Genomic DNA, 16,174 nt, shown 5'->3' with positions numbered 1-16,174 from the left:
TAAAAGTCGTGTATGTACACATATATATAAATGTACGTGCACGTACATATGATTGATACAAGTATAATCGAGCCTGCATCGATTCTTATTCGACGTTCCAATTGCAACGAAACTAATTAAATCATCCCTTGTATACGAATCAGAGCAGGTGAAATCCGAATCGGAGAGACCGATGCAAGCTATCGAAGCGAGTATTTTGAAACCGTTACTTTCCGTAGCGGAAGATAGCAGGAGCAGCAAAAATTTGGGATAAAAAGAGTAGCAAGCGCAACGACCGGTACGTATCAACGCGAAGAGACGAATCGAGCGTACGATTCGCAAGAAGAAGCGAGGCTGGCTCGAGCGTGATATTCGCAGTCTGAGGAAAGGAAGCGCTGCAAGAAGAAAGAACGAAGGGAAAAAGAAAAAGAGAGGGGGAGAAAGAAAAAGGAAGAAAAAAGGGGACCGTCCGTTGCGGCGTTTGGATGTAAACGGAACGGCGAAGGTGTATTTTGTAGAGGAGAAGGCTGGCTGCCACGCGACCATGGGCATCATGGTGGGGATGCCGTGGTGCCAACGGGCCCCGCGGGACCAAGAGGGCTATGGCTCCGGCAAAAGGCACCGAGTGGAAACGGCAAGACGTGGACAACGAGTAGGAGAGACGGAGAAAGAAAGAAGGAGGGGAATATAGCAGCAGCAGCGGCAGCTGTCGCTGTCAGTGCCCCCCTTCGTGTTACCCTAGAAGGGGCCCACCGGAGGACAGTGGCGCAGGCCACGGGGGCTCCAGTGACTCTCAAACATCTTTTTAATACATTGGCAGTAATAATCACAAATATCTGGTTCCTTCTGACCGGAACTGTTTTAGCCTTGGGCGGATAGCGATAAGATTGTTCGAGTATAGATAAATATATTTCTTTGCCGTTGTTCTTACATGGAGCGCCGTATATGATTCACGCAGCCCACATAACTGAAGTTTCTCACGGCAAGCAATACGTCGTTCATTTTTCTTAAAGTTTCTTTTTCTCGCGCCGAACGAAAATCAGGGAATAATTGGGAGAAATATATTGACAGAGGAAAACGATATAGTAATCGAGTCGTTCGTTGGACAAAGAGGAGGATCTGTCTTCTCAGAGCGCCATCTTTTACAGGTGTCTTTTACAGGTTTATAAACATCGTAAAGCCAAAAATCACTCTTAAGTTTTCTTGAAATTTCGATCTTCCTCGTGATCAATTACTACTTCAATTTCAATTCTCTCGAAATGTTGACCTAAGCGCAGACCAAGAAATAATCGAACGAGACTGATAGAGGAAAATGATCTGAGATGTTCCTGAAATGGGTTATCCGTCCAGGGTATCGTTTCGCGAATCCCTTTTGTTCGTGTTCCTTGGACAGAATCCAACTCGATGTCTCCGTAAGAAAAGCAACGATAAACACGAACGACGTAGCTTAGAATTTTAGCTGCTACTTTTCAATTTATGGATGTTTACGCAAATTCATATTTTTGCGCATACAGATGAAAGATATTTTATAGATCATTAGTACAGATATTTTATAAATTTCTATATTCAGTATGTTCTATTCGTCAGTATGACGAGTATGAGTATGTTCATTTAAGGTATAGTTGTCCAGAAAAGCGCGAACGCTACGAATTTTTATACATTCATGGGGTATTTAAAGATCGAAAACACGTATAGGATGTACATAATAACGAAAATATATAAAATACCCAAAATACAAGACCTGTTGTAATATTTAACGGATAAAACGAACCTCCTGTGTCTAAGTTTCTACTTTCCTCGTTTTCATATAAATACGAATTTTCATAAAAATCCGCAGTCCGATGATAATCGTTGAAATACTTTCATGGGGCACTGTGTACAGAAGGTAAACCCAAAGTGAAAGATAGGATGCGTGCACATTGGCACGATTCGTCCGAAAATCGCGAGTACGCGCGAGAACAGGTTCACGGTTTGCTACTGGACGATCGAAAATGGTGAAAACGGGTGAAGTGCCCGCGTTAAGTAAAATCGCGTGGAAAAAAGGTGGCGAAGGTGCGTGCGTGTGCGCGCGCGCGCGAGCTCGTGCCGCCCATGGCACGTGGCGTACACGTGCTCCGATTTCGTGCTGTCTCTCTCCCTCTCACTCCAGTTCTCACGACTAGGTTAACCCGGGTTTTCATTCACGGGTTCACGTGAACCAGCACGGCGCAAGAGGACCACCAAGAGTATCAACGTTCGAGGCAGGAGCGAATCTTCTGCATCGCCTCGGGGTTGCGTTCAACAGGTGAGAAGCTGCCGCCATTTTCGCCTTCACGTTTTACCAGATCACGCGTTCTCACGCGCGTTCGATGGTCTTTCCTTTACTCAGGGTGGAAAGGCAAGGGTGCCTTATAAACGACGATAGACGGAAGAGCTATTTCTTCTGAGAATTGCTTCCCGCTAAATCGACGGAGCCGAGGAATGGGTGAGGGGCGGGAGGGAGAGAAAGAGAGAGAGAGAGAGACAGAGAGAATCGAGTGGAGGATGATCAGAGGGAAATTACAGGGCAGACAAAGTTCGATGGTCGAGTTTGACCCGTGGTATCTCGCGGTCGATGAGACTCGAAATTCCGAGGAATTTCGTGAGTCGGGGGCAGGCCATTGAACGTCGGAAAGTGACGCTGGTCGAGGACAGTGGCACCTGCCAAAAAATCAGAGCCCCCTTTTCGGCTCTGGCGCCAGGAGCCGAATGCACATTTGTTCGAGCCCCGGTGTCGCGTGTACGCGTCTATATATGCCGTATATATACACGTACGTATAGGTGTGTACACGTGGGCCAAACTTAACGAAATCTGGCCAGATGTCTATTCCGAACCGTGGTGCAGGTCGGCGCCGTACAGACCCACCAGCGGCGCGCACTTGCGTGCATTTGTGCGCGAGCGTGAATGTCTGCACACGCGTTCGACCAGCCAGCTTTTCGCCGATTACGCGCGCTCACGATCTGTTACAGGTGGCATCGCTCTTCCTACCCGGCTTAAATCGGCCTGCGATCAATTTCTTCGTCTCCGCCAGTCTCCTTCCTTTCTTTCTTCTTTTTTTTATACTTCTTTTAGAAAGCGAGGCTACTTTTGGTACCCTTGCAACGAAAACAAGAATACGCAGATCGAGGATCTATGCAGTTATACAACTGCAGAATTGTTAACCAGAAGAGACTCAACATCTATGCTGTGATAACAGACTATACTAGAACATGTTTCATTTAATAGATTTGCCGCCACAATTTATCCCTCTTTGTCGTTAAACAGCGTGTAAAGGTTTCTGGTCAGATAGATTTTTCACTTTCGCCCTATTGCAAAAGCGATATTTCGTGGAATTTTATAACGAGCAAATGGAATATTTTAGAGAATTTAAATTACGAGCGAATTCCGTTTATACGGACTTTATTTATCTGGAGCTCGACACCTACCGTATGAACGAAAAATTATCGGTAATAAGGAGAATCGACGAACTTCTATTATAGGAATTTCACTTGTCGTTCTCGACGCACAAACTGGTAAATCTATCCGAAGAAACTTTTATCATTATAACGATAAAGGAGAACGAAGTTGAGAACAGCGAAGCCTACGCCAATGAGACAAGAGGATAGCAGGATATGGTACTCCATAGGGTGGTGCTTTCAGTCAAACTGCTAAGAGACTCTCTAGGACGATAGACGGTCTTTCCAGAGAACGCGATATCAACTCTTGCGGAGACATTCGGCGTAAGAAACGCGTATCCGTGGTAAGAGAAACCAAGGGAAACGTTGCATGATTTTGGAGACTTTGAAGTTCGAATCGGAGATCTCGGATCAGAAACGGCTGATCGGCGAAAGGGAACGACAAGCGCCAAATATAGAGAATCGTCGGGAATCTTTTTTATCTGTCCAAGCTCCTCTCGGTAACCCAGTTCTCGCAGTGGCTAATGGACTTTTGCTCTTCACCGTGGAACATCGCGAATTTACCAAGACCAGCCGACGGCCACCGAGAGAGAAATACAGAAAGAGCGGAGACACGAGATTGTTGGCGCGTTACTCTCGAGGAGAAGATACGGAGAGAAAGAGAAGGAGAATGGGAGGGAAGCGAAGAGTTTCAGGACGATGGCGTTTCACGCTGTGGCAAATTCATATCGACCATAACGGGAGCGCGGCGAATGGCGGCGTACGTTCGGTAACGAGGGACTTGCATTAGTCAGGAATTCGAGTCGCACCGTGCACTCGCCCGTTTCGCCAACTTCTCAAACACCTTCGCGTCTACTCTCCACTATCGAGCCAGCTAATCTAGTTCAGGAGCCCGAAAGTAAATCTCCATGCTTTGACTAACCTTCGACTCTGCCGCGTTCTTTCCTTCGTTTTGCATCTGGTCGCGTTTCCTTATCCTTAATAATCATCTTAAGTTTAAAGAAGGCTGCGTGATACGCGTGTTTTCTTATTAAGCGAAAAATAATCCTTCGAAGCGCGAACACAACAATTTCTGCAACATTTTAAGATTCGCGAACACGATTGCTGATAAATACGCGTCTTTATATTACTGTTATCTCGATGACCTCACGATCGAAAGACGCACATTCACCCTCGAACGAAAAAATACCAATGCATATTGAAATTACTCATATCGTCACAATATATTAGTATCATCCTATATACAAAGTGTTACGACTCGTTAAGCATTTTATCAAAGCGCATTTTTATCCTGCTCGCAGCGAGAAGATAAAACCCACAACAACCAACAATATCTACACAGATTTCGCGAAGAACGCAAAAAGAGAATCCTCTGTTTCGAGACGCAATAGATGCAAAGAGAGAGAGAGAGAGAGAGAGAGAGAGAGAGGAAGTGAAAGAGAGGGAGAGGTCGGAAAAATCGAGATGAATTGAAAGGTCGAGCTTAAATGATTACAAATTTTTCGCTAGCGATAAAGCAAATAATAAAGTTGAAGATAACGTACGAAGAGATCTCCGCGTGACCTATCGACACTGGTGTCGCACGCGCGTATATAATACACCGCCGGCCATAAGTATCAGCGCACCTACCCAATTACATTCGATGCAAGACACCAACAAATTTTACTTTGTTCGATATTTTACATTATAGACAGATATAGTCACCTCGGGAACCAAGTTAGCCGTCTTACGTTTAAAGGGCGTTGGCTTACTCTTTCCGAGGCGACTGTATCATGCGTATAGATATAACGAAATAAATTTCGTCCGGTTTTCTCGATTCTCTTGATAAGAATAGAAAATTGCATAAAAATCCGCAGCTTATTTATAACAGTACAGCTAGAAAATAAAAGTAGTCAAAAGCATTCGACTTACGCTAAATGTTTATAAGCGTGTTGATATACTTATGGCCGACGCTGTATACTACGCGTTGGCTGTATATTATACGTTTCTGGCGTGTAAATGGAAGAGAGAGGGAACGAGCGAACAAAGTTCGACGCGGACGAGGAAGAAACGATCGTGATCGGGAGAATACACGCGTGCACGACGGTGGGAGGATGCTCGTTGGCGGAGAAAGGGATTCAGACTAGGGCGTCGAGGGATGAGGGGTCGAGGGCGAAGAGGGGTGGAAGCAGATGCTCATCGGGCCCCTGCTGTAAATGTAGATTATGCTCATCCTTGATTTGTGTGTGCGCGCCCGTACATGAAACGCACTTTGGACTTGGCCTTCCCTAAGAAGAGGATCGAAAAGTTTCGTAGCCGAACCACGGGAAACTTTTCCCTGATTTACTTTCAGACTGGACAGCTTCCGGAATTGCAGCTACCGAAGAATAGCGCTAGAATCCCGCATCCTCTCCGTGAACACGGCTTCACGAACGGTTCGTTAACGAGTAACGAGTCGTTCGAACGTCTCGAAGAATAGAGCAGCGCTTCGCGATGCAAGAAATCGAATTCGCGTGCTTTGGAGACACGCATGTACACACCTTCCGATTGTCCAATTCAATCAATATTATTCCGCATACGCGATATTAATTAATATTTCTTAAGTGCTCAAGAGGCTGATAGAAACGTATATTCGACTTCAAAAATAAATGGAAAGATAGTTTTGAAGCGAAATTGATCGATGACGTATCGAGTTTTAAAATCGCTTCCCTAATTAAGTAAATTTTCGCTAATAACGTTAGTCGAAATATGCGAGAGGGTTCTAATGGTTAACGTTTATCGCTTCAATTTTTTTTCTTTTTTTTTATCGATTTATCGGATCCATAGTCTTTTTTATTTCGACTCGATAGATCGATGCACAGCCATCCTCTGATACTGTAATTGTTTTCGGCAACACACGTACTATACAGAATCATAACTGCTAGAGGAAATTGCAGTTTACATTTGGGAGTCGTATACATTTTCATTTCCGCAGTTACGAAATCATCCGTTTATCCACTTGGAGTACCATCGAGAATTTTCATAGGCGATCCATTGCGGTACCAAGTCGTGTGCGAGGCGCGTGTGCGACCAATAAGCAATGCGAGAGTGAAGGAGAAGGCGGCAGGAAGACAGGGATATAGCGGGAGTGAGAAAAAAGAGAGAAAGAGAGAAAGAGAGAGCAAGAGGCAGGTGCATCACGGTGACACTCCCTCGATAATTCTCCTGAGAGAGAAATAAGGTAAAAAGGGAAAAAGAGAGAAATCGAAGGGTCTGTGGGATGGAAAGAGAAAGGAAGAAGGAGAGCTAAGTCACGAGTGTTGTGTCTGGAGCTCGTTTATGGTTGTTCGTTCAAACTCTCGCTCTGGGGAACGAGAGAGTTTCAGAAATGGCGCTCTTGGGTCAGATCAAATCAGCCGCGTTTCCCTGCGAGGAGGTATTCCCTTGTAATACTTGCAAGTCGCACGGATTCGTCGCTACAGTTTACGAGCTGAAACAGAATCGCCCCGTGGAAGATTCGATTTTCCAGCCACCACCGAGATATCGCACCGCGTTTCTTCATACCGAAATATCGATCCCGGACAAAAACATTGCAATCGGAGAAAGTTTAGGGAACGTGAATGAGAGTCGAGGCAAAGCTTCAAGACCACGCACTGCTCCGCCAAAACAAGCGAAAGAGTCTTAATAGATGCACATCGATCCAGATATCTTTTACTTTCGGAGTTCCAAGCCTCTTTCAACTATGAATCAGTAATATCAACGATTGAAACAGGCTGGAATATCGAGAGATAAAATTTTCAAGATCGTAAAAGATCGTTTCCGAAACACCCTGTACACTCATCCGCGTTTCGTTGGTCAACATTGAATAATTAGTGCTTGCAGAAAGTATTTGCTCCTAAGTAAACGTATCGTGGACGGTGAACGCTTTATCGTGCCGCGGTTTCCCGAAACAAACTCCGCTTCAGGTAAATTTACTCGTGAGTCACTGTCTGATAATTTTAGATCGAATCGACCATTAAAATCTACGCTCGTGTTTTCGTGGCATTACGTGCAATTTTGCCGTTTGCCCATCCTGTCGTGCGAGAACCTTTGAGACGTATACATATGTACGTACAGTCCCATTAACGAACAAAGATAGAAACGCTTCGTCCAAATGGAAAGAAATATCTGTGGAATGTACGTTGGAGATTCCCCTTTATTTTTAGATACCCTTGCACTTGAACGATCGAGCCCTGACCCTTCGGATATTAAAACAATGAATGAGAATTTGTGGCCTGCATCAAATACTAGCTGCTCCTTAAGTTACAATTGACCAATACTATAGAACTACATTTAATATCTACCTGCATATATCGTATAAGATTAAAGTAACGAGACAAGAATAACAAAATAAGATAAGAAACGTGACCATGTTCCCGTCTTAATAAAAGCAAGCATTATTATTACCGAAAACGCATACACCATTTTAATAGCTGCAAAACTAAAAAATCTGCGCATCGTTCTGATCGATTTGGTAGTTTCACTGCCAACGAGTCTGATGAAGTATAAAAACTTGAAAGAATGTCTGGAATAAAGTAAACGGTAATTTCATGCTGGTAAAGAAGTTTCAAGTTGCTGGACTTTAAATCGTACGAATTCAGGTAACTGGACTAATCTGAACGAGGCTTTATATCAAATCGTATACAATGTTTCCAGTCAAAGTGGCAATCGTTGAAATTAACAGGGGCGAAACGAGCGAAGAATTAACCGGATTGTTGGCAATTGGCGGCCGCCTCGTCCGAACAATTGACGCTTAACGAACCCGACACCGTGCGCGCTTAAACATCGGGAATATAAATGAGTAAGACGACGATCGATCCTAAACAATCGACGCGATATTTTCGAAATTATTCGGACCGCTCTTCAAACATCGTGTAAAACTCGACACGCCGTTCGGCCGGCGAATCGTATATCTAATCTCCGATTAAATACACGAACTCGCCGCGTGCATCGATATATCAATCTAACGCGGCTCGTCTAACAAGAGAAAGAAAAAACGTTTAATTTGGATAGTCGATCCTGTGTACGTAGTATACGTAGGTACTATGTGCGACACGAAACATTTCGTTACCGACTAGGAAGAGCATTTGGTCGAGGACAACCATGCACCACCTCCAGCGTTTTCCAAACAGTATCCACAAGCTAAACAAACAACCGAGACTCGGTTTACCAACTATCCCGAGCGACATGCAAACAGTCGACTTTACAATTCCCTTTGAACAACAATTTTCGGAATGATTTCGTGGCCGACACGACCGACACGACCGACCAAACCTGCTACCCTTATTAACCTTATCGCTGATAAATCAAAGCTCGACAATGTCACCATATTAGATATAAATTTCGAAAACAGATAAGAATATTCGACCACGAGCGTGATCAACATCGAGCGTCGATAATATCATCGGCGTTCGATCGGACAGGCACGTGCTGGAATTGACGTGTGTTAAAACTGTCGCGAAAGGATGGGAACCTCTTTTAAATACGGTTCACGCAACGACCATGGCGTAACAATGCTCCGAATTGTAAGAACTATTTATTTCTCGGTCAACTACGTGAAAAGGGAAAGGCGAGAAAAGAAAAAAAGAAATGAAAAAGAAAGAAAGGACCGTAATTCCTACCCTCGAGAAGTCTTTCGAGATTCTGTGCCAGTAGAAAGATTCCGATTTATGGTCTTTCTTATATTATGTTCGAGCGATTAACCTCTAACGATTCCAGCGGCGTCGCCGAGAGGACACGTGGTACATGATCGAGTCTCGGCTGTCTCGCCCAATCGGGGGCCAACTTTTGAAAACGAATATCGCCACATCGACGAACGTCGATGATACGCGAAATAAATAATAATGCATTAATGTCTAGCGTTGTTGTTTTCGGTATTAGTCGCACGGACGCTTTACAAATGTATCACAACAGTTTCGATCGACTGTTGCACATGACAGCGAGCGAGAGAGCGACGAGTCTCCGATGTCTAGGTTATGTCGACTATATTTTCGACGTCTAGTACGCCACACGGACAATATGCAAATAGTATTCGAGTTTAAACGAACGAAAGAACAATAATAGCGATACACGAAGCACAAGGAAGAGAACTAATCTCTCTCTCTCGGGGGGTTAGTTCACTACGACGGGGCAGCACTGTCCAAAGCACTGACAAGCAAACCAAAACACAGAACGGAGCGAGTCAGTCGAGAGAATCGTCCGGCACGGATCGTCGACGTGATCAAGAGCTCGATCGACCGAAACACAACACTCGAATTCTTCCTAACCCTTTGCAAAATGATTCGTTGACACAAGGGAACCACCAAACGCGACGCTTGCTGCATTTAATGCACGGTGCTCTCGCAGAAGACACTAGACACAAGAGACTCCGTCGCTCTATTTTCACACGGTACACGCACAGCACAGAATTCTCCTGATTCTCTGTGTTTAATGAATATTGTTTCAGTGACTGACGACACTCACCAGGATGCTTGTTGGCGATCTTATTGAAGCAGTTTTGAAAGACCTCGTAGAGATGCATCGGCTCGTCGTCGCTGGCCGCCATGTTTTCACGAGACGAGAAAACGAGTGGACGTTCGTGGTTGAGGCGAGTGGGGCACGGTTTCGCGGTGTGGCCGCGCGTGGAGTCACCCTCCTCCCGGAACGGTCACGCACACTACTGAACCACGCCGCCTCACCGATGCGGCTCTTATAGTTCATCAGTGGCGCCACTCTTTTTCCACTGACTCGCGCCACTGTCGCTACGCGGTTGCTTTGAATATCATTCTTTCCTCTTTCGACACCTTCGCAAAAATATATTTATCGTTAATCAAACATAATCGTTATTTCTTTATTTTCCTTATTGTCTAGTCATTCTCCGATGTACGGGCAAAAGAGTGTAAGAGAATATCTTTTTTCGTGGAAAATGATTAATATTTGAAAATAACTTATATTATTTTCAACAAAGTAATTCGAATTAAGCAAACATCGTAAACAAAAGACAGCAATATTGAATAGCGTATTTATCCTGTTTTAATCAAAATTTGATTTATAATCTCCTGCCCGCCCATCAGAGGATTAATCCAATGATTATTCGTTTTCTACTTTTTTCTTTTTTTTCATTAATCTACGAACAATGTAGCCTTAAATAATAAGTTTAAGAGGTTGAAGATTAAAGATTACAGTCCATGAAAACCTAAGGAGTTCGGGCATACGGTTGCAATGAAAATTTTTATTCACATGTTAAGAGTACAAATAATTGTACAGAATAAAATCTATAGGTTGGGCGTATGAAACGTATAATTAAGTTAAGTTTTATTATAATGATATAATAATATACGATTCTTTCCGTGTCATCGCGTATCGACGGAGCGTTATTTGCATACGGTATATACATAAAATAAAAATTCTAGATTGCACTGAATGTCATCGTTGTTAGAGATTCTAAAATATATAAATAAAGTAGTATTTAATATCAGTAACGTGATTATACGTGCGCGTACTTCTTACGAGTTACGAGAGATACGACAACGATATCGCGTAATTTTCGACGTATCGAACTTTAGTAATGTCATATCGTATTTTTAAACTCCAGCAAAATCGGAATTTTGTGGAATCGGATGAGATATGTCCTCGTAATCCTGTCGACCAAAGCCTAAAATAGAAAAACATTCATAAAAGTTTGTTCCCCATCCCCTTCAAATTGTGAACCACGCATACAAAAAAAGGCAGTACGACACAGTGCATAGTTCAATATGGTTGCAAATAAAACACTGTACATTGTAAACAGTTTGTATCGTATCAAGCATTACATTCACAAATACCGTTACAAACAACGTAGTGTAACTGTGCGATATAATATGCATACTTGAAACAAAAGATGTCATGCACCTACTCAAAGCATAACTTTGTAGAAGCAACGCAGGCCTACAAAACATCTGTATTCCAATGTATTACTGACCCATTGCAGGACCTGTAGTAAACATTGTGGATAAACATCCACCTCTTGCTTGGCCTATTCGTAGAAGATATACACTTGTGATGATGCGAACAATCATGTTTATGATCATAATTGTTGCACTAAGCGTCTCAGATACATCTACAAGTTCGTGCGATCAGATTGATATATCTTCTGCGTAGGGAGGTTAATCAACGATATAATTTATCAAGCTTTAAGTGTTAGTCTTAAATTTGATAGTAAGTGGCACCAACTTACACATTGATGGGAAATAGACTGCTAATGTTACTATGTCAAAAAAAATGGACAGTACATTTATAAAAAGTGCCTAAAATATATAATTCTATTACAAACACTGATCTTACCAGAACCATAAAATATATATGAATGGTTAAATGCTTACAAATTGCAGAGGTTCGTCTGATTCGATATTGTGAATAGCCCACAATAAACAAACGAAGAAAAGAAAATTGTAAAACATTACAGACCTTGGGCACCAATGTCCCTGAATGCTCCTAGAAATCCATCGTTTAACTATGTAGTACAAATATGACATTCCATACATTACAGTACTTTACAATACTTTCTAAATTGCAGATTAGTATACAGTAAACAAAAAGTTTATTCTTACCATGTTACTAGGACTAAATGAATTGCAAATATCACCTGAAAAAATCCGACAAGATCATAAAAAATGATCTTAAAATGCTAAATAAGTAGAGTTTTCTAGGCAACGGATTCTTGATAATGCAATTGCGGTATTGCAGAAACCGCCTTGATAATACGAGAAACTTGTCAAACAAGTTATGGAATTGTTTCATTGCCGTGCCCTTACATAATTCTATTTTACTCTTTAGAAAACATGCATCGTCGAAAGGAACTACGGTAAAGCCTTCGTAAAAGGTAATTACAATTTTAGGAGATTATCTGACATCTGTTCTCATAATCGGAAACACCGAATATCGAAGAGAAATCGTCGTAATCGCTCGAGCGGAAAGCGATAACAAAGCGAAACGAGAAAAAGTAAGGAATATGACGTGCAACGAATAGGAATAAAGCAAATGATTCCAAAGTAGAATTATTCAAGGAAATGACAAATCGAATGTTACTTTAATGATATTTACCTTTAAAGGGTAATGAGATAGACTGGATATGTCCGGCATTCTGTAAGCTTTCAAATTTTTCTCGAACTTGATCTAATACCTTGTCACGTTCTTTGCTTCTACGTTGACTATCGTTAGCTACTTATCAGTCGAGACACGTTTGTTATTCGTCCACGATTGATAAAGTATTCTCAAACTTCACCCTTTTTCTAAACCTTTCATCAATGCAACGCAAAACGGATACTGCGTAGCGATACACCTCCGTTTCCAACGACATCTAGCACAAACCTGCGATCTGAGCACCATCTATAAAATGCAATGCGTACCAATTATTTGAATTTAATATGTATTAATTAAAAATTTGTCTATGTTTTGTCTATGTTATACCATTTTACATCATCGATCGTAAAAGATATAAAATTTAACATCGTTAATTAATAAGAGCAACAAAAACATTTTTATGTTTCGTCCTATTGAAAAATCTACGATATCTTGACGTATTTTGTATTATATCATTGACCCTACGTGATCCTGAATTGGAAAAAGTTATCTCTCTTCACAATGCTTTGATAAGTAGTCTGCTACTATTATGTGTTATTCCCACCGCATATCACGATAAAAACATCAGCCTCCGAACTGTGAATAACTTCACTGAGATGGCAGCGTAGCTCGGCCTCAAAAATAAGTGAATTACATTGTTGTAGCTGCTGTGTATATAAGCAAGCGTAAAGTGTAGTGATCATAGTACGCGCTATAGTTACGTATAATTCACGAAAGTAAAGTAACAGAAGGATCGATATTAATAAGGATGTTAAGGAAAGGAAATCTTTTTATGAGAAATTTACGCCGTACTACAAGAACGTTTCACGATGAAGCTATCATTATCGGTAGTGAACAAGACACCAAGTCACCGGAGTATCAGGTTAGAACGAGAGTACATGCGCATTTCATTCATAAACGAACCATCCTGAAACTAATCTCTTTAAGGATTCCACTTTTGATCGATATTAACTTATCACTTTGAAAGGGATGTAAAAATTATCGCGATATTAATTGCACGGACGGATTATTTTATCACTTGAGCGAGATAAATTGATATTGTTTATTTAAATGCATTCGGAGCGTGATGGACGACTGCACAACTGACTCACGATGATGTATGGCGCGTAATACAAACCTTACGAACATTGCGCGCGCCTTTTTTTCATAATTTATTAAAAACAGTGCATGCAATGTTTCGAATAATGAAAATAATTGGCTCTCAATTGGTTATCGTTGAATCATTAGCGATCGCACAGCTTGAATTATTTTGCTAAATCGGGATAATTAATAACAGTATTTGTACAATTATGCTTTCTAATATTTAGTATTTGATTAATTTTATTCTACATTTTATGACTGTCATCGTAATGACTATCAGTGATTTTCGTTGCGTAAAGTAAAAAATACAAATTATAATTGAATAAACTCTATAGTAATTATCTATGAGCCAATGATACTGGTTGGGGGTTAAAAACGATTGTCAGAACGAATGTGGAGTTGGTAAAAAAATGTTTCTAGGACAATTATGTACAAATGAAGTGTATGGTAGATAGACTAAAAGAGACAGTCGAAAAGGTAGTAGAGGGCGGGGGACGAAAGGCGAGAGAAAGACACGTAAAAAAGGGAAAACTTTTACCACGAGCACGAATTGACACGCTTCTCGATCCGACATCTCCTTTTCTCGAATTTTCTCAGTTAGCTGGTTACGAACTGTACGATAACGAAGAAGTGCCAGCTGGTGGAATTATTACTGGCATCGGCAGGGTAGAAGGGTAAGTATTTCCAATTTCCGGACTTGAAAAAATTCTTTGATAATTACGTTAAAAATATGTCGTCACCATTTAGCACTGAATGCGTAATAGTTGCAAATGATCCGACTGTGAAGGGGGGCACGTACTATCCAATCACGGTGAAAAAGCACTTGAGAGCTCAAGAAATTGCGGAAGAGAATCATTTGCCATGCATATATTTGGTAGACAGTGGTGGCGCAAATTTATCTAGACAAGCCGAGGTATTTCCGGATAAAATGCATTTCGGAAGAAGCTTCTACAATCAGGCGATCCTAAGTTCGAAGGGGATCGCGCAAATTGCAGTAGTAATGGGAAGTTGCACAGCAGGTCTGACTATGATCCGCGTATTCTACTTGAATCTCTCAGCACTGTTATACGCCAATTATTCGCAATGACATTTAATCAATTTATACAGGAGGCGCATACTTGCCAGCTATGGCCGACGAAAACATAATCGTTGGCAATCAGGGTACTATCTTCTTGGCTGGTCCGCCTTTGGTGAAAGCTTCTACCGGCGAAGACGTTACACCGGAGGAGTTGGGCGGTGCGACGGTTCATTGTCGGTAATTAACAAGTACATCTGGACACATCGTTTGTTTTCGATTATGGTTCTGGAGTTTCAATTTCAGAACCTCTGGAGTTACCGACCATTATGCCATGGATGATACTCACGCCTTGTACTTGGCTCGTCAGATTGTGAAAGACTTAAATAGACAAAGACCGATGCACGTAAACTTGGACAAACAGATGGACATACCACTGTATTCCGTCGATGAAATTTATGGTATAGTTGGCGTAAACTTGAAGCGACCGTACGATGTCAGAGAAGTGATAGCGAGGATCGTGGATGGATCGAGATTTCGCGAGTTTAAGGCGCAGTACGGGGAAACGTTGGTTACCGGCTTCGCGAAAATTTACGGTTACCCCGTGGGAATAGTTGCGAATAATGGCATACTGTTTTCGCAGGCCGCGTTAAAAGCCACACATTTCGTGCAGCTCTGCGCTCAGAGAAAGATACCGCTTATTTTCTTGCAGAATATTACAGGTACGTATCTCGTTGAATGAAATTGCCGCGTTCCCACGACTAATACATCTGGTCATTGTAAAACTGCAGGGTTTATGGTGGGCAAGGATGCCGAGGCCGAGGGCATTGCTAAAAATGGAGCAAAAATGGTGAACGCCGTGGCTTGCGCTCAAGTGCCCAAAATTACGGTGGTGATCGGTGGTTCGTACGGAGCAGGAAATTACGGTACTTTGCATTTGATAAACGACTGTTCGAGTCATGTTCAGTTTGTTTAATTTTGATACATACGCAGGTATGTGCGGTAGATCTTATTCGCCAAGATTTCTCTATACCTGGCCGAATGCAAAAATATCCGTGATGGGAGGGGTACAGGCTGCGAATGTAATAGCGCAAATTACCAAGCAGCAACGTGTTCGCGATGGGAAAGAGGTACAAAACATTGAAATTCGTTCTGTTATTGTCTTGTCAATTATCGATATAATCTCGTCGATTGTGACAGTGGACCCCGGAAGAGGAGGAGGAGCTGAAAAGACCGATCATAGAGAAATTCGAAAAGGAGAGCAGTCCGTACTATGCCAGTGCCAGGTAGATTTTCACGTACTGTTAATTCTTTCACTTTATGAGAGCAAATTGAGAGTAAATTGTTTTTCAGGCTTTGGGACGACGGTGTGATCAATCCGACCGACACTAGAGTGGTATTAGGCCTTAGTCTATCGGCAGCGCTGAACGCACCCATACCAGAAACTAAATTTGGAATTTTCCGAATGTAAGGTTCGTGTTCAACGATGCAACCAGTGACCTGTAATTATGAAAGTATGAACCGATGTTTGTAACCTCCCTAACAAAATTTTAGGCCAAAGATATATATTTTTTATACAAAGTTATCATG

General features: G+C 42.0%; 3 protein-coding genes across 14 annotated transcripts in view; 1 reads left to right on the top strand and 2 right to left on the bottom strand.

Moving 5' to 3' along the window:
- Positions 1–13,087, bottom strand: part of LOC117155572 (transcription factor 12) — a 110,108-nt gene extending 97,021 nt beyond the window's left edge. For 10 of the 12 annotated variants that reach the window (XM_076623212.1, XM_076623210.1, XM_076623213.1 and 7 more), the window contains exons 1-2: positions 12,451–12,881; positions 9,853–10,172 (exon numbers count right to left, since the gene is read on the bottom strand). In XM_076623212.1, the coding sequence (XP_076479327.1) occupies positions 9,853–9,934 (82 nt within the window). In that variant the 5' untranslated portion in view covers positions 9,935–10,172; positions 12,451–12,881. Of the gene's footprint in view, positions 1–9,852; positions 10,173–12,450; positions 12,882–12,954 lie in introns of those variants that run through there. The other 2 variants (XM_076623209.1, XM_076623208.1) reach the window with 2 other exon arrangements.
- LOC117155061 (uncharacterized) lies at positions 10,581–12,489 on the bottom strand. Its single transcript, XM_033330615.2, has 6 exons — positions 12,451–12,489; positions 11,958–11,992; positions 11,730–11,898; positions 11,585–11,654; positions 11,330–11,467; positions 10,581–11,023 (listed from the first exon to the last, which is right to left on the bottom strand). The coding sequence occupies exons 1-6, from the start codon at positions 12,487–12,489 to the stop codon at positions 10,953–10,955; spliced, it is 522 nt and encodes a 173-aa protein (XP_033186506.1). The 3' UTR covers positions 10,581–10,952.
- A 130-nt stretch (positions 13,088–13,217) lies between the features above and the next one.
- Positions 13,218–16,165, top strand: Mccc2 (methylcrotonyl-CoA carboxylase subunit 2). Its single transcript, XM_033331705.2, has 9 exons — positions 13,218–13,351; positions 13,990–14,243; positions 14,317–14,588; positions 14,677–14,824; positions 14,891–15,306; positions 15,376–15,510; positions 15,578–15,714; positions 15,785–15,870; positions 15,938–16,165. Exons 1-9 carry the CDS (start codon positions 13,238–13,240, stop codon positions 16,053–16,055), a joined length of 1,680 nt encoding a protein of 559 aa, XP_033187596.2. The 5' UTR covers positions 13,218–13,237; the 3' UTR covers positions 16,056–16,165.
- The last annotated feature ends 9 nt before the right edge of the window (positions 16,166–16,174 follow it).

The sequence above is a fragment of the Bombus vancouverensis genome, chromosome 12 (assembly GCF_051014615.1).
Source record: "Bombus vancouverensis nearcticus chromosome 12, iyBomVanc1_principal, whole genome shotgun sequence".
Lineage (NCBI taxonomy): Eukaryota > Metazoa > Arthropoda > Insecta > Hymenoptera > Apidae > Bombus > Bombus vancouverensis.
The sequence above is the reverse complement of the archived record's forward strand: the minus strand, read 5'-3'. Positions and strand labels throughout refer to the sequence as shown.